The following is a 26,653-nucleotide window of genomic DNA, read 5'->3' as shown; positions in this document are numbered from 1 at the left end:
TAGCTGATAAACAGCAACAGCTGCAGTGGAGGTCAGTATGTTTTAACAAAGACTTCTTAATAATGAAATGGTGATGATGATGATGATGGTGGTGGTGGTGGTGATGATGATGATTATGCTGATGATGATGACGATGATGGTGGTGGTGATGATAAAAATGATAATAATATGGATGATGATGTCATCCCCCCATGCCCCGGAAGTGGAAACGGGAAATGAGATGTTTATTATCATGGCGGGCAGTTGAAAACAATATTATTGTACATTTATACGTTTGCATACGTCAAGTTATATTATTACAATATTTTAAAATATAAATGTAAGTTAAAATGAAAATTATTCTGATTTCATTGCTTATAGATCCAAGGGAGGTTTATAAATCACGAATATTATTGAGAGATCTGGCCATTTGGACGTTGGCGCGAAAGGCGAAAGTAAAAGTTAGCCTACAGATATTAAACTTTAGATATCTGATCTAGAGTCTAAGGCTATCTCTAGTTAAAAAAAAAAAAAAAAAGTTGAGCATGAGAGGCCAATACAACTCGTCATAATTAATTGATCTACAGACTTCCTCATCGTCTGTCTTCCACCTCCCGCGCTATTGCTTGTTAATTTCTTGAGCCTAGATTCGCCGGTATCCAAAGTCAAATTCATAAGTCTGGCACTGGCACTGGCAATAGGAATAAAATACGGCCAATATAAACTAAGTGTAGCGGCGAGGTCCCTGCAGCCTCTTTGGTTTGTTTACTCTGAGATTCTTAGATCAACTGTCTTTGGCCTTTGCTTGATAAAACTGGGACTGCCCCTATAGGTAATCAGTGAGGGGGGGGGGGGGGGGGGGTGACGGGATATATTATAATTATAATGTATATCCCGTAAAATATAATTAATAATGTATAATATGTATGTATAATACATTGTGTTCAAAATGAGAATGTAGACATCATTATCATTGTTAGGAGGTAAAACACATCAATAATCGAGGGGAAAGGTCTTCTTAGTTGCAAATATAATGTCAAGGTATGAGTATGAGTAATATTATATGATAGATGTGACTATAATATTGTTACAAACTTTGCTTTAAAATTTAAATGATAATGATGTTTTAAAACATGCTCAGATAGAAAATGTGTCTGTTGGAGTTGGACTCATTTCAATAATATGTTTTAAAAAAAATAAAAAATCATCAATCTTTATTTGATCAAGGATAGAGAAGTTCTTGGCAAAAGACAATGGACAGACTTGAGGTTGAATCCAATAAAAATATTATGTAAAAAAAATTGAAGAATTCCTTCAGTTCTTCATGATTGAGCAAGGGTAGAAAATGGTTCTCCATCAAAAGGTTCAATACTCTCTTGGTATTTATGAAGGTGGCATTTTTATGCACCTCTGTTGGCGGTGCTGGTTGCTGCTTGAAGCTCAAAGGTAAAAATAACGATAAGTGTTAAATAGTAAGCCTCAATATATTAGACAAAGACAGATAATGTGGACGTTTCGGGTTTCCCCTTTATCAACAAATCACGACAAGACACTAAGGACAAATGAGAGATGTGTGAATGGCGTAGTTAAGGTGAATAATCGTAAACAATGATGGGACAGGAAATAGAATACCAATTTGTAAGGAAGTACGAATTAAATTATGACAATAAAAATTAATCAAATTAATTAAAACACCGTTTTTATGGGGGTGTAAACGTGCAGTGTAGAAATAGATCCACAGAAAAAAAAAAGAGGCTTCTCATCTTATTTTCTGTGAATAGACCCGCATATGTCCGTGAGATTTAATTAGTTTTAGATTGTCGTTTAGCACACTGCTTAGTGATTACCGATGTACGTTTATACAATGATAATAAATTAAAGATTAATAACAATAATTTAAAAATCAAAGATAAAAAGAAACATGGCACACAAATACTTATCTCAAATAAATAAATAAATAATTTTAGAAAATTAAAATCAAAAGTTTTTCTTAAGCATGATTAAAAAAATTTTTTGGAAAACAACAACAACAAAAAAACAAAAACAAAAAAAACAAAGCTAAGTAAATTATTTTTTAAATATCCACACAGGGAATCGAACCCAGTACTTTCAAGGTGAGAGTCTGACAGCTTGTCCACTACGCTGCGGAGCCACCTGACAGTTCATGACATTTAATAAGGTCTTTCTATAACATTATTTTACCTTCAATGAAACTTCTATTTTCTGGGTTTAAATTTCAATCTTTTAGATTATTATTCTTTTTTAACATTTATTAACAATGACGTACCTGCGGATGTCACAATATCGCTGATTAAATTGGGTGGAATGCGCATGCATAACAGAGGTGCATAAATACGATCCGTTAAGATACACCGTCAACGGAGTTGCATAAAAACACTACGATTTATGAAAGACTTATTTTATGTTAGGACTCCTCACCATTCCTCATTCTCCTTGTGAATGTGAAAGGGCCTTTCAAGTGAGCAAAAATAAGACTAATTTTGAGGATCTCGGAGCACAGCTAAGCAGGGACTGTTTTTTTGTATGGAAATGGCCCTTGCATGGAATTTTATAATAACCCAAACATACTGCCATTTTGGATCATGACAGTAGCACTGTTGCAGTGTCCTGTTTTAGGCATCTCTGGAATACTGCTTTAAAATCGGAACAGTCGCTTGATAGGAACGATATGTCTGTGACATACTTTTTTCTGTATAATTTTTACTGGTTAATCGGAATGCATGCCAGTTAATTGGAATGAATTCAGAGCATCAGCAAATGTTATAAGAATTTTTTTCTTTCCAAGTAATCAAAAACATGAGTATTGCCATTAAAAGAAACAGGAATGAAGCCATGAGTGAGTCTAACACTAACATTAAGGTAATAATTTATGATTTAGCCAGTGGCCATTCAAAGTACAGAAAATCCAGTTATGAAGAAACTAGTTATCTGAAAGCTGTACATTTATTATTTTTTTCTTCAGTTATTTGGCTAGAACAGCCAGATGGCAACCTGAGGGTGGTAGTGACATTGCCACTGTACCAATGCCCAAAATTCATAGTGAAATAGAAAATGGTACGGTGTACTAGATCTAGATATCACAATTTTGTCAAAATTTCAAATTTTATCAGGATAGAGCTGGCTTTTACTATTAGTTATCTTCCCATATCATGGTCTTCATTTTCAGTTCCATAAGATAATAATGGTAATAGCTAATCAAATTGCCAGAAAAAAAACCTGTAGCCAATAAGTTTATAAAAATATTCTCAATTATTTTTACTTTTTCAAATAAAACTGATTCTAACATAAAATTTATGAAAATTTAAAATATATATATATAATGATAAATTGTTTGTACAGAGGTTTATACTTATACTAAAAAGCTAAAATAAATAGTTAGTTTCTACTGTCATCACTGGATTTGCTTACTGTATATTCAGAATGAGTTTGATATTTCAATTTTGAGTTTTTTTCCCTTATAAATTTCCGATTTCCATTCATTAATAATGCTATATCAGTTCCAAGCCCATGGAACATAAGTTAAGGTTTTTGTAGATTTTAATTGACGATAAAATTTGCTTGTTATCAACAATCAGACAGAATGCTGGTCTGTTGACAGCACTGATTGGTGGACAGAGAGGTCAGACAAAAATCCAACTCTCTATGTCATGCTCTTCTGATTCTGATTGAGCTTCTGGATTTCCACACATCCATTAACGAATAATTGATTCTAAACTTTTTATTTGAGATTTTAAAAACTTTTTTTTTATTAACAGGTTACAGATTTAATGCCACCCGCATCATGTCCCAATCAATCCAATTATCGCAAGGGACCCTGGAGGACCGGTTTGCTCATATTCTACAACCTATCAGAGATCTCACCAAAAACTGGGACATTGACATCGCCAATTATCTGGAGGAATATCTGGAGGATTTAGCCAAGGTTGAAATCACAATTGATGATGGATTGACCACTATGAACTTTTCAGAGGCAGCCTTGTTAATTCAAGGATCTGCTGGTGTTTACGCCAAGAAAGTGGAGTACCTTTACTCATTAGTGTTTCAAGTTTTGGACCTCGTGACTCAGAACAAGAATCAAAAGTCATCCAAAACTGCGGATGGTGGTGAAGGTGGTGACGGAGATGATGGGGATCAACAACTGGATGGGGAGGATGGAGAGGTATGGGCTTGATCATTTTATTGTTTTATTTATTTTTTTTCTAAGATTCTTCAATTTGTCACATATGCAGACTACCTCTTCTGTTTATTTAATCAATAAAAACAGATTTTTTTTATGATTGGAAGAGGGGAGGAATTTGGGATTAATAGAGAAAAGTCAATTTTGAAATCAGCATAGTTTGAGTGAGATATGATAAATTTCATTCTGTAATTATAATTCTCAGAAATGGATGTAATGTGAACAATTTGAATCTTCAATTCAAAGGGTGTGAAGCGTTTTATAATTTATATTTATATTGATAATACATTAAGGTGGAAATCAGTGATTTTGGATTGATAAAGAGTTTTTTCTATGAGCCTGTGGTATATGCTGGACTCAGCCACAGTGCAGCACCTGCATATTGAGCTAGGGCGAGGTGACTTGCTCAAGGCCACACAAAGCAGTGGCGGATGATCGAACTCGATACCTTTAGGGTACGAAACAAAGAACGTACCACTGAGCCACGCTGCCCCCACCCTACCCTAATCTGATGTGCATAACTATGATGACAAAATCTGTTGATTCAAATTTATTAGGAGAAAATTTATTGGTATTTCATTTGTTGTCTGAGGTTGGTCTGCAGCTGAGATTATTTTTTGGAAACTTGATCATTTATTCTTCATGATTTCAATATTTTATTCATAATTCAATACTTTTCAAGACATAATAAGAAACAAATTAAAAAAAAATATATATATAGGGTATTCAAATCTCAATATTTCTTTTTGGATGTCATTCCACTTCTTCTCTTCATCTGTGATTGAATATATGTACATTTTTAAATTGTTTGATCTCAGTGACCTGATTGATTGCATTTATTTTGTCATTATATCGTAAATATTATAAGATCAATTAATTGAATAATTAATTGTGATTAATTTTTACTTTAATTTATTTTTCTATATATAAGAATTATTTTAGTTAGTGTCATCTTGAGGACCTTGATATTTATTTTCTTTCTTCCAAAAGTTCCTGACATTAGATGATGATGTGGCTGTTGGTGATGGATCATATCGTAAAGAGGTTGACACAAGTCAGAATAAGGTATTATTATTTTTATTTTTTTCTATATTTTTTTCATTTGCTTTTGTTTATCCATCCTATATTTTCATTTAAAAAATGCTCTTTGTATTTTTGTTGTTGATTTTTAATAATTTCAACTAAAAATGATTTGCTCAAAACATGATTATGTTTCCGTCTCCTCCCCCTCCCCTGACAGGGTACAGGCTCTCTTTTGAGAATTGTAGAAGTGATCTTTCAAAAAGTGGTATTATGTTGTATGTTTATATGATTAATTTATGTCTGGCATACCTTGCAAGCTCAACAAATTGAAAAAAAATTTGTATTAATTGTTAAATTGATGAAATTAATGTGAGTCAATTCAGTTTATATGATGTGAAGAAGAACAATTGAGTAAGCTCAACATATAACTGGTAATGGTTATACAGAATCCATGGATAATCGCAGACCCGTCACTGGTAAGGATGGGACATGGTTTGATTTTATTTTGATTTAACACCGCCTTACTGAATTTAATGTAAAAGCTTTCAAGATATAAAAACAACTGCAACCGTTAAAAAAAAACAAAACTCAAAGAGAATCTTTAAACGACACTGGAGGAAAAATTCCATCAAGCATATAACCCAATGACTCGACCCTATCTCTGCAGTGAGGACTGCCGCTGAAAGTACCACATATAAACAGAGGAAATTAATCTGCCCTGGCCCATTCAAAAACCCACACAGTTGACCAAGACCCAACTACTATGGCTAAGGAGCCCAAAGAAAGATCAAAGGCAATGCCTAAAATATGACCACTTTTCTGTATATAACAGGAACCAACTCTTAACATCAGACATTAAAAAAAATGAGAATTAAAATGATTCAAGTATGGGTGAGAGTTCGCTGGCATATGCTGGCAATGCTGGTATTTTGGTAAAAATCATGTAGTCGACTGCATGTATTTTGCCTCTTATTGTGTGGTCATTTAAGTTTAATGTGGCAGGGATTTTTTAAAAATAGCATCTCCTTCAGGCAAATTGGCTTCGCTTGTCTGTCTTGCAGGCAATTTAATCACTGTGAACTTTCAGCTTTGTATAGAAGCAGTAACTGCTGTGGAGAAGCTCTAGTTGGATTGTAATTATTACACTCTAGAAGGAAAACGCTTAGATCTTCTTGTTATAAAGTGTAAAAATTAAATATTTCAGAGATTTTTCACAGGTTAAATGTGTTCTTCCAAATGTAGTAGTCTGGTGTTGTGAGTGTTCCTTCAGTTCACTGTTGATTTGTTGAAAAATGAATGATAATTGATTTTTTTAATGAGTTTAACTATAAATGGAAAGTCTAATTGTTAATGCCAATTTTATATTGATTTTCCTCATCTTCTTACTATTGCAGTTCTGTTCTACTCTTTTGAAGTGCAGATGAATATGTAATTTAGACATTTAATAAGATATCCTCTTTTATTTTATGCAATATATTGTAATAGGGAAGGGGAGGAGGAGGAGGGGGAATTGTTGAATGGATTAGGCATTACTTGTATAACATTGTGAAGACCTTATTGTCAGTATCTTTTGTTCTTTATCCTTTAGCAAGCAACTTAGCCACTCTAGCTCAATTTTCAGAGCTGTAATGAGCTTACATTTAAGTTATCTTGGTCTTTTATGTTTTAAAAGATTGATAATTGTGAACTTTACCATAATTTCATTAGTTTATTTACTTTTTGCCTAATGATTATAATGATGACAATGATACTGTATTTTATGATATTTATTCCCTCTTCAGAGTGTGCGCCTCGTGCCTGAAACCCCAAGTCGTTTTGTAGCGCTTCAAGAAGCAGAGAAAGATGATACCTTGCTCTACAAGTAAGTTGTGGCCTTAATACCATTCCACACATTAAATAGCAGGTGTGAATTACCTGCTTTTTAGCAGTTTATCGCAACAGTGAAATTCGGGTCACTTTTCAAAACTGGTATTTAAAATTTTATTTTAGCTTTTTAAAAATATAACGCAATATCCGCTAAACGTGCTCAAAGCGCTTTACAAAGTCTCCCTGACCAACAGCAACACGTAATATGTAGAACGAGACATGATGCCTGTTAGGCGATATTACCATATTTTTTGGACTCATGAGAACTGATGATTAGAATAATATTTCATTTTCAGCATGAGCAAAAGTGATGTGTGGGGATTGTGTGAGCATTTTGTCTGCTGGGCTTGATTAAACGCACACCTAGGTGCACATATTTTCAGGTCTGATAACCGAACGCAAATTACGGGCTTGATTTAACATTGTTGTAATGGACAATTTTTTTTACGTTGGTTTGAGAGTGTTTCCATTACAACAATGAGCCTATAACAATTTGGGTTTTTAATCAGACCTGCAAATTAATACACACCGACACACACACACACACACATACACACACACACACACATCAGGATGAAATCCACATTTGAACAATCTCAGTTGATGAGACACATTGTTATCCATAAATAATTATCTATAAACATAATTTTTGATATCCTGTATCATTAATAAAGTCGATCTTGCTTAAAGTCAACAATTTATTATTATCCTAGGGTAATGATTTATTGTTGACTGCATTGTAAATGTATTTTTTGTTTTTTTTTTGTTTTTGTTTTGTCTTTCAGAATAATTTTTCTATCAACTTTCATCTGTTGGTGCAATCAAATAATACTTTCTTTTCTTTTCTCACCAGCAAAAAGGGAGATGTTTTGGGCAATCCAAGTGATTTCAATCTGGACATGGGCTATATTACAAGTTGTGGCAGTTTTCTCATAGAGCTTGGAGACAAGGCTTTGCTGGCTATGCAGACTAAACAGGCACAGATGATTGGAGGTTTAGGTTAGTTGGGATATAACAGATCTGCCAAATGTTTGCAAAAAACCCCCCCAAAAACATGCATAATTTTATGCTTCCTAGACTTTTTTAAGCTTGTGCCTAATGCTGATGAGATTGTATGTATTTCTGTAATGGCCGAAGTCGGCAAGTAAAGATTGGCCTTAGTAAAAGTAAAGAGATCTGACTGGTCAGAGGGTTTGGTCGCAGAATGTGAAAGCTGTTCCTCACTGAATATTGGGTGTTTATGTATGTTATGCTGTAGTCATAGTTCTTGAATCAAAACCTTTTTTTTTTTCTTTTTAAACATTATTATAATAATAATGGATCTCTATTATTTTAGAAGGATGTTTTCCTAGACATGGGCTAGTAGTCATGATTTGAGAGTATGTTTTTGCGTGCCATTGTACATTTATTTTTATCAATATTCCTCTCTTCTTTTTTTCTCCCCCCGATTGAGCTCTTTTTTACCTCTTGGGGTGGCAACTTTGTTATGCAGTTTTAATCGATATAGAAAACAGATTTTTTGTTGTCATTAAAATATATATATATATATATATATATATATATGTCCATTGTTTGGAACTTGATTTGGTCTCATTCTTGAAAGTCTATTATTTTATAAAATTTAAAAAAATTTCTTTTCAGCTCAGGAGGAAAGAAGTGGTTGTCGTGGAGACAGTGTCGCAATGTTGAATGATGGCAGGGATGATGATGTTGAGGACATTGGATTTGATGGGATGGATGTTGCTGAGGATGAGGTTATAAGAGGAGGTGGTGAGTTACTTTGGCATTGATGACAGAATGGTAATGTGCTTTGTCTTGTATTGTCAAGTAATGTTGATTGTATTCAGTGACCGCTCAGAGCGGGACTTGAGCCCTGGACCTGAACCTTCAGATCTGAAGTCATACCACTAGACCTAATAGCAACATTCAGAGGTGATTGAATATTTGGCCTTGTGTAATGATTGATGTTGTTAGAAATCTAGTTTAGAAAGGTGCCTCATATTGCCTGTTGGGGAAACAGGAAGCATTGTTTAAGGGCATTGAAGATTGGAAATACCCCATATAAATATATGTTCATTTAATAAATTAATTTGTTTACTTCATTCCATTGTTACTGATTCTGTATTGGGTTTTTCAATTTTTATAGACATGGTGTTGATGGATCTGAATTTTTCTTGTATCGTCAGTGAAATAACGCACCGATGTAGCAAATATTTTTTTTCTACTATGAGCCAGAGTACTACAGAGCTTGAATTGACTGTTGAAGTGTGTTTCTTTTTCTTTTTTTTTTTTAATGATTTTGTTGCAAAAGCTATTTTTGAAATCACATATTTTTTCTGTCTTTTTAAGAGGATGTTGAATATGATTTGCGATGTTTTGACAAGTTACTCCATTTATTTTAGAAATTTTTACCACAGACCTAATAGTGTCATCAAGAGGAGTGCAGTAACAGCGATGTGCTTGTCCTTTATAAAAGCCCCAGTAGTAGCGCTGTTACTGTTTTCTTGATAAAAACATTTAAGATTTGAAGTCGGTTGGAATACAAATGAATCCCAGCTACAGAGAGTTAATGATATGAAGATAATCTTGACTTTAAAAAAAATAAATTTTTTTAACCCCATCAGAAATCCAACCTGCTGACAAAGATGCTCCAAAAGATGTTCAAAGTGAGGTAATAATTTTTTCTTTAGTAGTCAAGGTTTTTTTTCTTCTCTCCCTCTCTCTTTAAAAAAACCCCAATTATCTGAAACGAAAATATATGATTTTTTTTCTCCTTCACCCAACAATCATCTCTACTTTTTGTCTTTTATGTGTAGTCTAGTTAGATGCTTCTGAGGAAATCCTTGATTTAAGTATGCTCTGTGGTTCCTTTTTTTTTTCTTTTTTTTTTTTTTGCTTTTGTTTTGTTTAGGTGTAATTTGTTTTTTTCTGTTGCAATACAAAATTCCACCTTTTTATTTAAATTATGTTAATATTTTGAGTTGAATTATGTTTCATCCCTTTTTAAGTGTGACCCTCTGATATTATTAGTGAGAATGTAAATACCTCTCTTGTTCCCTTTTATATTTGTTTTGCTTCCATTTTCAATCACTTGCTTATTTTTCTTTGCAACAGCCTTTAAGGAAGTCAAGGCGAAGCAAAAGAGTCAGATTTGCTGCATCCACTAAATCTGCAAAACAAGTAAGAATAAAGATAATTCTCACTCAGTGCAAGACCGGTCTGTCACAGACTTAAGTGACCATATATGACATTACAGTTAAAGTCTTCTGTCTTGAGAAGAGAGGAGCAACACCTTTCTGTTCCCTCGAGATTTTGCACAATTGAATAAAGAAAGAAAAAACACAGTCGTTTTCAAATCACTTTACTACATACCCCAAGCCAATTACAATATGTAACATGTAGGATGATACATAAATGACGATGATTGTTGTAAGTTGCTTCTGCATTTTTCTTTTTAAATCAGATACAGCATTGTTACCAATATTCCTCAATCATACTTCAGAATGCTATTTATAGATTTCTGATCTGCTATTGATACAATGCAACCTTATCTGTATCTACTTAAAGAAAAAATCTTCAAACTAAATATTAATCATATGAGAGCTTGGATTTAGGAGTTTTTGACAAATAAAATACATTTTGCCGGTGCAATTGGTGAGAAATAAAAAATTATATCAACAAACACTGGAGCACCTAACAGCTGTTCATTATTCCTGGTACTTGTAATAGTAGTAAATAGTAAATTCCCTTTATTCATCCCTAAGGGGAAATTTTTCTTTAGGATCTATTCCAAGGGAACACTGGAATAACACAGGCATCAGCTGCAGTGTATGTAGCGCTGCAAAGTGAGTTAAGGCGAGGTGACTTGCTCAATGCCACCCAGTGCGGTGGGTAGTCGAACTTGGTACATTTCAAGTACGGAGCAAAGACCATACCGCTGAGCCGCGTTTCCCAAAGTATAAACCCCAGGACAGACTATGAGATGCAATAAATGTTTTCTGCCTAACAGTAACAGTGATTGACTTGCAAATACACTTCGTTTTTATTTTTGTATATGTGTGTTCCATTAAAAAAAAAATCAGATGAATTCAAAATATTGTTCTCCAGTATTTGATTAAGTTTTTAAGTTAGACCCTTGGAATCTGGCATGTTTATGTTTTTGCTACAAATAATTGGCAATTCGTTTTTTGGTGCATGGTTTAATTTGTTATTTTCATTTTAATTAATTTGCTGTCAGGTAGGTCAAATTTTATTTTATTTTTTTGATAAAGAATAGAATGCAGTATCCAATCTTATCAACTTTTTATGATAATGTTTATTTAGCATATCCAAGTAAAATAATTGAAATCTGAAGAGAATTTTTATAATCGTTTGAAGTCCAAAATTATTTTCCAAGATGGCTACCATTAGAATGGTATCCCATTATGAAACACACATACAATAAATCATTCGATTCTCAACATTTTTTTTGACTTAACAAGCCATATTATGCCTGTTGTTTGTTAAAAATAGTCTTTTGTACGTCTAAATGTTGAGACAACCGCTAAAGCGACATGGTGGAAATTGTACTTAGGGTTGATGCAGAGTTTTTCTCAAAAGTTTGAGTAAAAGAAATATAAAGATTTTCCCTCTATTGCTTAAAGCAGGTCTTTTTTAATATTTGACTGTTGCACTTATCATAAAAATTTGATTTTATTGCATGCTATTCTTCCTGTCATTTTTCTGATTGCATGTCTTTGCTTTTTGTCTTGAACATAATCAATGGCGATTGCAAAAATGATTCAATATTGATTGTATTATTTCTCTTTTTCGTCTAAAAGTATTGGCTCATTTTTGTCTTGACAGGTTACTCAGGATAAGCTGTTAGATCCTTATGAGAAGTCTAAAGTTGTGGAAAAACCATTTGTCAAAAGTACGTATAAACAATATTATTTCATGAAGAAAATGACATTGTGTTATGTACAAACTTTAGGAGATGATAGCTCAACTGGTAGGTTGTTCCCTTCACATTTAAAAAAGAATGATATTGGTCCCAGGTACAGGCGTGGTCTTTTTCTGATTCCTCTATTAATCCAGCAGGGTCTGTAGTTTGCACCGGTAGAAATCATCTACTTTTTGAGGCTGTTTCCTACATTTCTTGAATTATTTGTACTTTGGCAGGGTAAGTTATTAGCATGAGATCTCTATAATTTCAAAATTTTAGATGTGTAGCATAAGGCATAAGTATTTTTTCCTTTGGACATCTAAACACCAAGTCTTCTCCCCCCTTCCACCTCACCCGTCACCGACATCTACAAACAAAGCTAGGCTACCGATCGCCAGACATTTGGTTGACACGATGAGCCCATTTATGGCAGGGGGTGATAGGATACTTGTGACATCACCACATTTGAAAAAAAAAAATTTACACAAATAAATATGTTTTTCTGTTATACTATTCATATTGTTAACTAACATTTGGGCTAAATTATGGACTTTGGAATTCAGTAATTTTCATCTCTGTTCTGAAGGACACTTTACTGTAACACAACTCTTACCGTCACATGCAATAAGATGAAATATATATGAGGGGAAAGCAACTGCCATTATTGATTCTTTCCTTTAGATGTGTCCATCACAGTAAACACCGTTATCACATTTCAAATGAGAACTGGTGAGTTAAAAGAGGTGCCATTAAGCTCCTAAAAACATACATATTAGTATTAGGCATTTTGAATTTACCCATTGTATCCCCGAAAAGAGATATTATGTCATTGGTGCAAAGTAAGTTGAATGGTTTTATCACTTTTTTTTTCTTTTTTGTTTGCCTGTATGTTTAAACAGAGAAGACATACAAAATACCAGAAAGTCTTGCGGAGGGTAAACAACCTACAACCAAGAAAAGGAAGAAAAAGACTGTAGTTAAGAAAGAGCTGAAACCGATCCATATAGTGGTTGAATCACGTAAGTATTATATGACAATTTAACAAAGCAAATAGCTTTCACTTTCAGTGAAAAGTGAAAAAAAATGGATTGATTTTTCTATTTGTTATACTTTCTGGAATGCTTGTACAAGATATTTTTTTTCAATTTCTCATATTTGAAATGATTTTTTTACTTTTGGTTTAGAAACTGAGTGCAGATATTGCTATTTTTACCCAAATCTAGAGGTGCTTTAATGAGTCAGTAAAATGTATAGTAAAATAAGGGGAGAAGAAGGCTAAAGGCCGAAACGTCATTTATCTTTTACACGAGTCATTTTACTCCCTTCATTTTACGATACACTTTATTGCTGTTTTAAAGTGCAATTTCTAGTTGTTGACATAAAGTTAATTTCAGACAAAAATCACGTATTGCTGTCACCAGATAATTCCAGAGGTAAAGGGGATATTTTGAATTGTGATGCTAAACTAAATATAGGTCAATACCACATGATTTGAATTAATACCATTTATTTTTCTTCAAATTCAGAATTTCCCTGACTTAAGAACTATTAGTTTTAGTTTTGGATCTTAAATGTGATTCATGTGCTTCTCTTTTCATCAGTATTTTCTCACAGATCTAAATTCCCAAAGAATAAATTGAAAGTACCAGAATTTCCAGAGCTGGATGATGCTTTCTGGAAAGAGTTCAAACTTCGTGAAGAAGACAACAAACTCAAAATAAAGAAGGTTTGTATACAACTAACTTTGTCAAGTCTTACTCTGATTTGATTTTGTTTCTTCTAATAATTAATTCATACTGTGTCATATTGCTTCTGCTTAAACAGCTGATTCTGTTTTTTTTTCCCAGAGTTGTTTAACCTATTTATTCATTTACTTGTTTTATATTTATTATGTTTCTGGATGGGGTTCACGACCTCCCATAGTGGGCAGGGAGGAACGTGCTCTGTCTTTTATCCCCCTGTATCTGTTTTCCAATTGCTTTCTGTCTTTGTCGTGGAATGAGATTACTTGGTTTTGTCCTGACCCTGGCCGGAGTCCTTGGCTTGAAGGGAAACAGGCGGATGTATAGTTATAGTTTTGGAAGATGATGTTTTTTTCCTTGTAAATCATCTCTCTGTCCTGTACTGTTGTTTTTTCATTTTTAACATATATGATTTGTAAACATTTGAGTGTATTCCTCTTAGTGGGATCTTGTGCTAGTGTCTTAGTGAAACTTTTAGGTGATCTCAAACTAAGTACACTGATAGTGTGCTCTTGTAATCTACATCTGTTCACTATATGAACCATTCCCCTTTGTCTTACTTTTTCCTAATCGTACATCTAGAATGTCTATTTTCTTCCTTTTTACTGGCACTGATATGATTTAAATGTGTTGCACGCCCGGTAAAATCCTTAAAAACAAAAAACAAACATTTATTATGTTTCCTTTTATATTAAGATACAGTACTCCCTGGATTCTGGCATGCCGAATTACAATACGATGCCCTGGAGAAGGATGACAACCAAATTTATTGGTTATCTCCCATGAGCATTGTATTTTGGCATTCTCGGATTCTAGCATGCTTTTTGGTTTCTCCCAAGAGCATAATGGAATCCTGCAAATTGAATTGAATATTTACTTGGAATGAAAAAAGAAAAAAAAAGAAGAACAAGAAACTTGATGAGATTTGAACAAATTTCAATTCTTTTGAAAGAAAAGTTTTCTGGCCAAAATTGAAACAGGAGTTTTGTCATTAAACCTTATTTTTCCTGGTTAGGATGTGAATACCTTACTTCTCTGCCAAGCTGTCCCCTCGCCCAACCTCTTCTTTTTGTTGTTGTTGCTGTTGCTTTTTTTTTGTGTGTTTTTTTGTTTCTTTTTTTTTGTTGGCATTTTTATATTAATGTTTGTATATTTCATGTTCTTTATTGATTGATTTCTTTGCTTCTTTCAATCAAGTAAAACAGTCTTTGGCATTATTTTTCCAGTTAAAACAGCAGGGTGAATGGGATGAAGAAGACAACAAAAACACACAAGAAGATGAAGATGGAATTCCACAAGAGCGAGGTTGGTGCAATTTCACGGTGTCCAAAGTGGTTGTTTTAAAGCGTCTTTATTTCTTTTAAGATATTTTTTGTGCTTATGCCGGATTAGTCTTGCCTCTTAAACATCTAAAAAAAAATAGAACATGTAAGGAAGAAAAAAACAAATACACAATAATTAGTTAGTTGGTGCAAATTTACAGTGTTTGAAGTGGTCATTTTAAAGCTTCTTTATTCCTTTTAAGTTTTTTTTCTTTTTCTTGAGCTTTTGCCAGATTCCGGCTTGCCCGAAAAACATATTAAAAAACAATGAAAAAGCTTACAGACAAAAAAAAACAAGAAATATACTTTATACTCCTACCTAAAAAATTTACGGAAATGAAGAAAGTCACTTATCTTTCGTGTCATACATTAGCTTATACATTCTTTTATTGCACCTTTGTAAGTCCTTTTATTTGGCAGCATTATTTTGCATTGTTCCCTGTCACATAAGATAAAAAAAAAAGAAAAAATTGAAAATAAAACAAAAAAAAAGAGAACAAATTGAATTTGAAAAAAAAATAATCTTATAATGAAATATTTAAAAAAGAAAAATATATAAAAATTAGACTCACTTTATCATCTAAAGGGAAGGGAACTCTTGCAATTCATGAGTAATATTTGATGTTCTAAATCTGAATCTAAATGTGACTCGGAAGTCTTGACGTTTTCATGAAATACAGATGATTTTGGCAATGACGACATGGATGATATGGATGATAGACCTCCCCTTTCTTTAGGCAACGATTTGTTTTCAAACAGCAACGATGGTCAATTAGAGTTGAGGGGAGTGCCAAGTGATACAGGTGAGTGTCTATACTAATCTACTAATAATATGAAAATAAAAAATAATGTACTTGGATTTAATATTTTATTTATAGCAGATGTTTATCTGACCCTATTTATTATTTAAAATATGAAGTCCCAGGTGACATAGAAATAGCAACTCCTTTTTTCCCTGTGATATTTCCATGTTAAATAAAAAAATCGGTTTTTAACAATCCTATCAGGAATTAACACAAGATATGTGTATGATATGAAAGATTTTTATTATTGTTTAGAGCAGTTTTCTATCGTCTTTCATAACAAAGACTTTCAATTCATTGTTTTAATGTATCAAGATGAAACAAAGATTAGTTGTAATTTTAAGGATTATTAGTCCTACTTCTTGAATGCCATAAAGGGTCAATCTGATTATGAAAATGCTCTGAAAAGTTTGTTTTTGTATAATTTTTAATTTTTTTTTAGCTTAGACAGACATTCTTGATTTTTAAAGTCTAATCCTGATTTACTGTCATTATGGATTGGTAACTCTTCCTATAGGGTGACGAAAACTGAATTTTTATGTTTAAAAAAAAAAGATTTTGAACTTTAATTTGGATTTTTCCCCCTCTTTAACTAATGCAATTTTTTTTGGCTTAAATCTTTAAGAGCAAGAAAAGAGAGATGAAAAAAACAAACAATATTGACATATTTTAAGTGCTTTTTATACCTTTCCTTTCATTTTTGGTGATGATTTATCCGGATGCTTTTTTTTACAAATTGAAAAATGAGTCATCAGCAATTTTAATCAGCTGGTAGTCATGCTAAAGGTGTATTAAATTAAAATGGATTAATGTCTCATTTTCAGGTTTCAACACTCTTAGTTCAGATGACATGACGATGACATACGAAGATTTGGTACAGATGCATGTGGTAAGTATATCAAATATTGGAATTAGTCCTGGGTTTATCCTGGTTTCTTAGTCATTAAACCGACAGGAACAGTCGCTTGTTACACTTCGGATAAGATTATCACAGAGAACTTTCCACCAGATCTAACAGACCCAGCTACACAATTAAATTCCCTTTATTCATCCCACAGGGGAAATTTGTCTTTAGGGTCTATTCCAAGGGAAAACTGGAATAACTCAGGCATCAGCCGCAGTGCAGTGCAATCACTTTGCAGTATGCAGTGTCCCATTGCCAAACTCAAATTGGACCTAATTTAGGTTGTATTGTGAGTCCAAACAAAACCTTACCAGAATACAACTGTGACACAGAAGGTCACTTGCCGTGTCTTCTATCCCCTTATATCTGTTTTCCGAGTTGCTTTCTGTCTTTGTCTTGGAATGTGATTGCTTGATTTTGTCCTGGCCCTTGCCGGAGTCCGTAGCTGAGAGGGAAACAGTTGAATGTTTAGTATTGGTTTTGGGAAATTATTTTTTTTCCCCTTGTAAATCATCTCTCTGTTATGTATTGTTAGTTTTGTTTTCTTTTTGGATATATTCTGTAAATATTTGAGTGTACTCATCTTGGTAAGATCTTGTGCTGGTGTCTGGGTGAGACTTTTGGTGATATCAAACTATGTACACTGATAGTGTGCTCTTGTAATCTCCATCTGTTCTTCATTTGAACCAGTCCCCTTTATCTTACTTTTTCTTGGTGGATACCTTTACTTGTAATTCTAGAATTATTTCACTATCACATTTTCTTTCCTTTAACTGGCCCTGAAATGACCTAAATGTGTCACAAGTACCGTAAAACCCTTCGAAACGAAACACGGCTGTTTTTAATTCTAGGGAATTACAGTAGACGCAGATAATTAGAACGCTGGTTTATTGGAACAGCCACTCTATTGGAACGATCTGTCTGTGAAAGATTTTTTTTGTATATAATTTCGACTGGTTAATAGGAATGTATTCTAGTTATTTAGAACAATTTTAGACCTTCAATAAACGCTTTAAGAATTTTTCTTTCCAATTTATCAAAAATCCAAATATTCCTATTGAAATGAACAAGAATGGAATCATCATGTCTTCAATGAACTTATAGGCCTGTTAATTGAAAATAGCATGGAATCTATAACCACTCATTTTCTTTTATATGGTAATATGTTATACTTGTGGGATCCCAATAGCTCAGTTGGTAGAGCACTCACTTCACTCACAAAGGCACCAAGATCGATCCTGGGTGTAGTCCAGTTTTTTTTGTTTTTATTTCTGACCCCCTTGTCCCCCCGGCAGTGATTGGGTATCTGGTTCTGTTAAAGCTGGAGGGAAGTACTTTGCGATAGACTAGGACTAGCGTCCTATCCAAAGGATAACAAGCAAATGCTATGATCCGTTTCACTCTCAAGAAACTGATATAAACCCCAGCTCCATGGGCCTAATTGCTTTGAAAGACTACATGTTATACTTTACCCATTTGACTGACACAGGGAAGAAAAATAATCAATGAGAGCGCAGGTAATGATGCAAGTGTTTTTGCTTTCGACAAGTTTAATAAAATTATGTAATGTTCTGTAATATATGGAGGAACCAGATCCATGCGACTTCAAATCATTTCGATCTGTTGCAAAGTACTTTGTGACAGATCAGTGTCCTGTCCTAGGATAACAAGCAATTGTTACTGTCTATTTAATGCTCATTTGCAGTACAGCTTTGAAGGAATACACATTATTTTTTAACTCGTAGTTCAAGTAATAGTCCTTGTCTTGGGCCAAGCAAGGGTATTTTTATACCTGTCAGCTTATATTCAATTCTCAATCCCTCTTTTCCCCCGTGTTTTCAGGAAAAATATCTAACCAGTGCAGCTCAGTATGCCCAAATCACAGACCTATCAAGGAGAGTATCAGAATGGGAGGAAAAAATCACACCAAAACTGGAAGAAGAGGTAACTGAACAAAATAGTCTGGCAACAGCCTCGTCCTTTAATGAGTCATGATGACATACTCACTACAGTCAGTGAGAAACAGTTTGAAAATTGTTAGCCTGCTTTGCTTCCCTCTTATTTTTTGTAACTGTCGCCATCACTCTCTCAAGCCCAAATATCACAATTGGTATTGGGGTACATAGCAAGTATTTCTTGGGCTATTTGCACCCTTCTACGTCATTCGTTGTTTTAAGCGGAAGTGGTAATAATGGATTGATTGCAATGGTTATACTAGTGACGGTACAAATGATGTATTGTGGTAAAGCATTGGGCGGTCTAAGTTTAAGCCGTTTTACCAACAACTGACTTTTTGTGCCATTCACTAGTTAAATAGTGAGACTCGGAAGTGTCAACAACATAATTGATTTATGGGCAGATTTTCTTCATTTGGTAATTTACAATACAATATACATATGTATGAATAAATAAAGATTTAAAAAAACTTACAGAGACAAACAGCAGGCCTAAATGGTTATGTTTTGACACGAAATTTCATCAAACCAAAGCAAACAGTGGCTGTCTTGTTTGCACCCACACTTTACATGGATTTAATCAGTATGTACATATTTGGGTAAATTCTTTTTAAAAATTCTTTCTATTTTTTTAAATCTGGAGATTCTGACTTTCGAAGCAAAATTTTGGAAGGATTTTGCTGAAAATATTGTATGAATCGGAAAGAATATGTAACAAACTGGAAACTGGAAACCAATTAAAGTAGATCATACGCTTTGGGTTGAGGCAAATTTATTTTGAAATATGGATAATTTTTGTTTAATATAGATTTTTGTGTGTGTGTGTGTGGCTTGTTGGAGGTCTGAATGTCAATAACAAGTTTCCTCAGGATCAGACTCGAACCATGCAGAGATATATTTTTATATTGTTGTGTTATCTTTGTCAATCACACTGGATACTTAGAAAATGGATTTAAAAGGATGTGCTCATTAGCTACAAACACAACAATGAAATTATGGTCTATAAACAGAAACTTGCTTATGACTTTAACTCTATTAGTGATCTAGGGAGATGGAATCAAAAGAAAGGAAGTAAAAAGCAAAAGGAAGGCATCTAGCATCTTTGGTGTGAAGCAAATGGCTCTCGGCGATGCGCATATATCTTATTGATGGATCGCTCACGTCACATGCTAATCTACGTAAGGGCAATACTAATGCTGTGTTAGCAAATGTGTAGGGGTTGGGGGTGCGGTTCGTTAGTTAGGGTCGATGCATTTAACAGAAATAATAAGGTAATTTTCTTGGCACAAATAAAAGTGCTTGCATGGAATTGGATGGAGATTTGTAGTTGTTTAACTCAAACTTCACATATTAATCATAAGGACTACTACCAAGAACTACACATTTTGGGGCTTTTTAGTAGACTGGTTTTGATGACATGATTTATAACATTATATATAACATTGTTTCTTGTCAGCAAACTCATCCCACATTTGACATCCACAAGTACGGCACAGACATGATAGAGCAGATGATCAGGGGTCAGATGGTTCCATTCAGAGATTTAGTCAAAGGCATGTCAGAGTACCAGATATGTAGATACACATTGGCCACATTACAACTGGTGAGTTGGTCTTGCAAGGGAGATAAAATTATCAATATGTTACCACCTTTGACGATGTATTATAATTGTAATATTTATTACATTAGGGCTGCCAAATGTATGCTAAAAAGCAAATTTGTGTGATTTTTTTTTCTCCACCCCTGTAAGATTGTATGCTTTTTCTCTTTGATTGTCCTTAAATAGTTACCACCCTTGAAAAACATCGCAAAACAGGAACTTGCTTTAAACCAAAATGTCTTTAAACTGAAATGGTTTAGAAGGTCCCCAAAATTTCGGTTCAAAGTAATTCTAATGTATATTTTTCCTAAATGAATTTTTTTTTCAGCTTCGGGGGAAAAAAATCCTGATCTTGTAAAAGCTAATCCTGTTTTACTGTCATATTGGGTTGGCAGCTCTGAAATTTTAAAATCCAAAATTCAGTTTTGATGAATTTTAATTGTAGATTGAATTTTTTAATATTTTGATAGACCTTTAATGTAATCTGTTAAAAATCACACTTCTACGTCATGGCACAAGACCGAAGGGCTAGAGCTCAGGTGGTCTCTGGTTCGGATAAATAATCTGTTAAAAAAAATGTTGAGACATGACCCATGTCAGTTTTGATGAATAATAATTCTGTTTCCCTCTTCCTTTTAGGCCAATGTTTACAATGTAGAGTTGAGCATCATCCCGACTGAAACAGGCTCTATAATGGATTGTCTTCATGTCACACTTCTATCAACGAAGAGGCACTTTGAGTGCCTGGAGGAATACAAGGCCCCGTCTCTTGATGACAAATGAAAATAATCTTAAATTTGTCAATAATTTATTCAACAGCAATGACTGTCAAAAAAACAATATTTACACAATACTGAAATCAGTCTGAAGAATAAGATATTTCTCCTATGTTGATTTAAAAAATTTTTTTTTGGCAATGTAGCATTAGCATTAGTAGAAAAAGATCTTATATTATAGAAGCAGATTTGACTGAAGGTGTTTAACCCTCGAAGCGTCAAGGGCCGATTTAATCGGCCGCTCGGCTGCCGCCATAACGTTCGGGCCGATCTAATCGGCCCTAGTTTTAAGTGACTATACAACGACCGGCACTCTAGACACACATAAGAACTCTTTTGTGTGAAGTCCTTGATGTGTCTACTTTCGTTTTCTCTCGTTTCCTTCTTGCCAACAGACCGTTGAACAGTGATTTTCAGCGTTCTTTTCACACGTTTACCGCATCTCGAAATGACAGATTCTGAGCCACAACCAGGGCCTTCGGGCCTCCGTAGATCTAGAAATAGATCTAATTTAGCTAATAGAAACCTATTTGGCAGAGTAGGCCTAACAGTAACACTTGTGACCTTCAAATTGACTCTGTGTTTATAATTCTTGTGTTTTTGTGTGGGTTTTTTTTTTTTGTGTTATGTGGATAAATAGAGATCTCTCTCTCTTTTCTCAGTAAAAATAAAGGTAAGGAAAACAACGCGTTTTTTTTGTCCAGTACTGGGTCATTTATTGTTGATGTAGATCAGATGCAGTGAATATTTGTATCTATTGTTATATATTGTCTGAAAGAGGAAATGATGAGCTACAACTTGGGTATTTCAGAATTTCAATTTAGGCAAAATTTAGCTGACTTATCCCTGGTCAAAGTAAATGAGCCGGATAAAAATAAATGTCAAGGTCAAGGTCAATGTCATCTCAAAGGATGGTCAAGGTCACAATGTCGTTTATAAATGGTCATAAGTATTCATAATTTATTCCTCTTTCAGAAAATATATCCTTTTACAATCTTATTCTTGGAAACAAGGCTACTACATCTTATTTTCTAAACCTTGGTAAAATCAATGAAATTGCCCCGACATTCTGGCAAGGTACTATTGACGCTTCGAGGGTTAAATCAGATAGACAATACATGGGTGCAATTAGTTCAGGCCAAAAAAGCCTGAAATCCAATTCTTACAAATTCAAAAATGCCTGAAACTTATATTGAAATGTGACCTATTTCCTCAAAATGGTATTATGTGGAAATGATCTTGATCCTGGAAATAAATAAAATCTATTTCAAAAAGCCAGAAATCTTGCACCCATGACAATATATCAATAAGGACATTAATATATATACATATCCATGGCAAACAAAAACAAAAGATTAACAGCTAATGATTTGCAGCAATGCCCTTTTATCAATGCAGGCCACAATGCTCAGAACAAGGAAATGCTGGGTGGGGTTCCTGACCTCTCATAGTGGGCAGGGAGGTACATACTGTGTCTTCTGTCCCCCTATATCTTTCCCAACATGCTTTCTGTCTTTGTCTTAGAATGAGATTACTTGGTTTTGTCCAGGCCCTGCCCGGCTACTCTAGCTGGGAGGGAAACAGTCAAATGAATAGTTATTTGGGAGATTATATTTTTTTCCTTGTAAATCATCTCTCTGTTGCCCTGTATTGTTTTGTTTAAATATTATATATAATTTGTAAACATTTGAGTGTATCCCTCTTAGTTGGGGCCTGTGTTTGTGAATGAATGAGACTTTTAGGTGATCTCAAACTAAGTACTTTGACAGTGTGCTTTTGGAATCTACATCTGTTTCCTATTTGAACCAATCCCTCTTTGTCTGACCTTTTCTTGGGTGCTTTTGTTTTAATTCTAGAACTTTTTACTATCCCATATTCTCCCTTCTTACTGGCGCTGATATGACCTAAAAGTGTTGCAAGCGCTGTAAAACCCTTAAAAACAAAAACAACAAGGAAATGCATTTCCTAGGGTCGGCAATATTCTTCTAATTTGAGATTGAGCCAGGGGTGCACGTCGACATTGATTAAAATGTTGAAATCAGGGGATAAGTCTTTATTGAAGGAATCTTTGCTGACATCACAATATTGTCTTGATTCCTGATGAAGGTGAAGAAACTCTCAATAGAACCTGCATCAAGCAAAAAAAAACAAAAAACAATGGTACAATTCATTACCCTGTACAGCTTTGCCGTGTTCAACACCACCAATTACTAACATACTTACTTAATCCTCATCCGGTAACGGGGCACTTAAGGCATCTACTAAAGACTTCCAATTCTGTCTTTGGGCTGCATGGACACAGATTTTGTTCTCTTTTAGCCTCTTTTAGTTCTTTATTCAAGGATCTTCTTACAAGATAATTCATGATATCCGAAAGCAGACCAACATCGCTAACATTTTTTCAAACCCAATGACTGAAAGATAACAATGTACTCATCTTCTTCAATATCAGTACTTTTAAGTGCCTCAGCATATAATCATAATTGACGTTGCCTTACAGCTTCGCAGAGAGAGAAAACTATAGTGACAGGGATGAAATCTGAAACCTGATTGTCAGTCAGACATGCTATCCTCACACCCCAAAGATACTTAATAGTCAGGAGTACTGAATGCTTCTATGTTCTTCACAAACACATTTGACTAGTAATCAAGAGCTCATGGTTTAGATGCACACTCAAGGATCATACAGGGATTATTTTTATCTTTAATTTTACTTTCAACACTGTATTATACATGATTATTTTCAAATTTTCATCGTGCACCAATGCCTGTTCCCCAGTTTTTTTTTACCTGACTTTGATATAGGTGGTTTACCACCATATGGGGGGGGGGGGGGGGGGGGGGGGGGGGGGGGGGGGGGGGGGGGGGGGGCTATTGAAAGCTTATGAGCTGAAGAACAGGGTTGCCATTTTTCCATATATTTACGGAGTAAGTTAAAAAGCCTCCATCCCATAGTGGGCAGGGGGGTACATACTGTGTCTTCTGTCTCCTTATATCTGTTTTCCAACATGCTTTCTGTCTTTGTCTTGGAATGAGATTACTTGGTTTTGTCCTGGCCCAGGCCGGAGCCCTTGCTGGGAGGGAAACAGTCAAATGCATAGTTATTGTTTTGGGAGATGATATTTTTTTCCTTGGAAATCATCTCTCTGTAATGTATTATTGTTATTTTTAATGTATAATTTAGGCATTTGAGTGTATTCCTCTTTGTTGGATTGTGTGTTTGTGTCCGGATGAGACTTAAAGGTGATCTCAAACTAAATGCATTGGTGGCATGCTCTTGGAATCTACATCTGATCCCTATTTGTTCCCAGTTCCCCTATGTCTTACTTTTTTTTGGTGCTTTAATTGTAATTCTAGAACTTTTAACTATCCCATTTTCTCCCTTTTTACTGGCGCGGATATAACCTAAATGTGTTGCAAGCGCCATAAAACGCTTAAAAACAAAAAACATAAATAAAAAAGCCTCCATATATTTTCCAATCACTGGTCAAGCCAAAAGCTTAACCTTACAGAAGTTGAGCATATTATTAGACAAGGAACCTTTATCCAGTAAGCATCAGGATACAAGTATTATGGAAAAATGACACTTGACCTTCTGTTATCCTTAACTATAATGTCATGCCATTTATTGAAAAGGAAGTACACGATGTCTTTTTACTAGAGTCCAGTGTTCAGATAAGGGTCGGTTGATGAGCTTGCGTAAAAGTTCAGTAAATTTTCACTCCCTGAGTTAGTAAGATTAAGCTTAATAAAACTATAGAGATCCGGCTTGTCGGAAATGTTGGTTGTTGTATGCAGTAATGTAAATGTTGCTGCTCGAAGCTCGAAGAAATAAATAACAATGTGAAATTGAATGTAAGGTTCATTTTAATATAGAAAAACAGATAAAATGGATTTTTCGTGTTTCCCCTTTATCAGCAAAACAGGATGAATGAAAGTAATGAGTAAACTCATCTTAACAATGCCACTTCCTTATCTCATTCGTCTGTAGTGTTTCATTCATCCTGTTTATCTGTTTTCATATATTGAATTGAAGCTTACATTTAATTTCACATTGTTATTTATTTCTTCGTTGTATGCAGAAGGTGATTCCCACTTATATTATTCAAGGTTAATGTTATGCTGTAGTCGTTCTTCTGGAATCGATATCTTTCTTTTGACTCTAAGCATCACAGTAAATGATCTCTTGATAATTTTTGAAGGATATTTTTCCTTCAGTTATTTTCACGCATTGTCTCTTTTTCTGTTTGTGCACACTATGATAGTACCAGTGCTGATGGTTTTCCTCGGATCCGCAGAAATCCACGATTTTGGAGTCCATAGGAGGAATTTCCTCCTTTTACAAATTACATTTTCTCGAAACAAAGTGCTAGCAATGAGATAGTTGATGTGTGGTGGAACACACAGGTTCAGTTTCCCACTCTTCAGAAGTTAGCTAGAGTATCAATGATATCAATGATCTCAATTGCTCTAAAAGTGGGGTTTAGTGCAGTAAAAATGGGGCTTAAAGGCAGTCATTCAACATTTTCCTACTTTTTCACTTTTTGTCACCATCAGCACTGAGTACACTTTTAAAAAAGTCATCCTATTTTTTCTTTTAATTTTCCCTGATTTGACACCTTGTCATTCCTGAGATTGGTGGCTCTGGTATACTCCTTTATGAAATTTTTAACATTTGTCGTCAATAAATCTATTTAATTTTGATGAATTAAAAAAAATAAAATTCTATTGTCTTTCTCTTTACTGGTGCTGACCATAAAGTTTCAGATTTACCTAACACAAAAAAACATTTTTTAGAGTGTCAAATTTTTGGTGCCAATTATAGATTTGCATAATTATCATTAAGACATGCCGATAGGATTGTTTAGTACCAGAACACAAATAATTAGGAATATGAAGTGTTATATAATTTTGCTGAGGGAAAGTGATAATATGTGGTCACGCTGTCTACACCTTTGTTATTAGAATATATATTTTTAACTCCCATAGTGGGCAGGGAGGTACACACTGCGTCTTCTATTCCCTTATATGTTTTCCAACATGCTTTCTGGCTTTGTCTTGGAATGAGATTACTTGGTTTTGTCCTGGCCCTGGCCAGAGTCCTAGCCTGAGGGAAACAGTCAAATGCATAGTTATTGTTTGGGGAGATGATATTTTTTTCCTTGTAAATCATCTCTCTGTTATGTATTATTATATTTGTTACTTTAAATATATAATGTAAGCATTTGAGTGTGTTCCTCTTTGTTGGTTTTTAAGCTTGTGTCCGGATGAGACTTATAGATGATCTCAATAAGTGCATTGGTGGTGTGCTCTTGGAATCTACATCTGATCCCTATTTGTTCCCAGTTCCCCTTTGTCTTGGCTGCTTTAATTGTAATTCTAGAACTTTTTACCATCCCATTTTCTTCCTTTTTACTGGCGCTGATATAACCTAAATGTGTTGCTAGTGCCGTAAAACCATTAAAAACAAAAACAAAACATATATTTTTTAAAAATTTCTCATAGACAAATCTACAACCCCTTTCCCACTTCTTCCCCTCCTCCTCCGCTCCCCCCCCCCC

The 26,653-nt window shown here is 34.3% G+C and overlaps 1 protein-coding gene across 1 annotated transcript; it reads left to right on the top strand.

Moving 5' to 3' along the window:
* Nucleotides 1-223: 223 nt before the first annotated feature.
* LOC144978292 (condensin-2 complex subunit H2-like) lies at nucleotides 224-23,930 on the top strand. Its single transcript, XM_078924147.1, has 18 exons — nucleotides 224-319; nucleotides 3,756-4,159; nucleotides 5,168-5,242; nucleotides 6,982-7,061; nucleotides 7,920-8,065; nucleotides 8,708-8,836; nucleotides 9,691-9,737; nucleotides 10,181-10,246; nucleotides 11,912-11,978; nucleotides 12,890-13,009; nucleotides 13,592-13,716; nucleotides 14,959-15,037; nucleotides 15,735-15,857; nucleotides 16,682-16,746; nucleotides 18,604-18,705; nucleotides 20,173-20,319; nucleotides 20,956-21,293; nucleotides 22,189-23,930. Exons 2-17 carry the CDS (start codon nucleotides 3,782-3,784, stop codon nucleotides 21,097-21,099), a joined length of 1,893 nt encoding a protein of 630 aa, XP_078780273.1. The 5' UTR covers nucleotides 224-319; nucleotides 3,756-3,781; the 3' UTR covers nucleotides 21,100-21,293; nucleotides 22,189-23,930.
* The last annotated feature ends 2,723 nt before the right edge of the window (nucleotides 23,931-26,653 follow it).

The sequence above is a fragment of the Berghia stephanieae genome, chromosome 8, assembly GCF_034508935.2.
Source record: "Berghia stephanieae isolate SIO BIC M18660-M18661 chromosome 8, UCSD_Bste_1.3, whole genome shotgun sequence".
NCBI classification, from domain to species: domain Eukaryota; kingdom Metazoa; phylum Mollusca; class Gastropoda; order Nudibranchia; family Aeolidiidae; genus Berghia; species Berghia stephanieae.
This window is presented reverse-complemented; position numbering and strand designations above follow the sequence as displayed.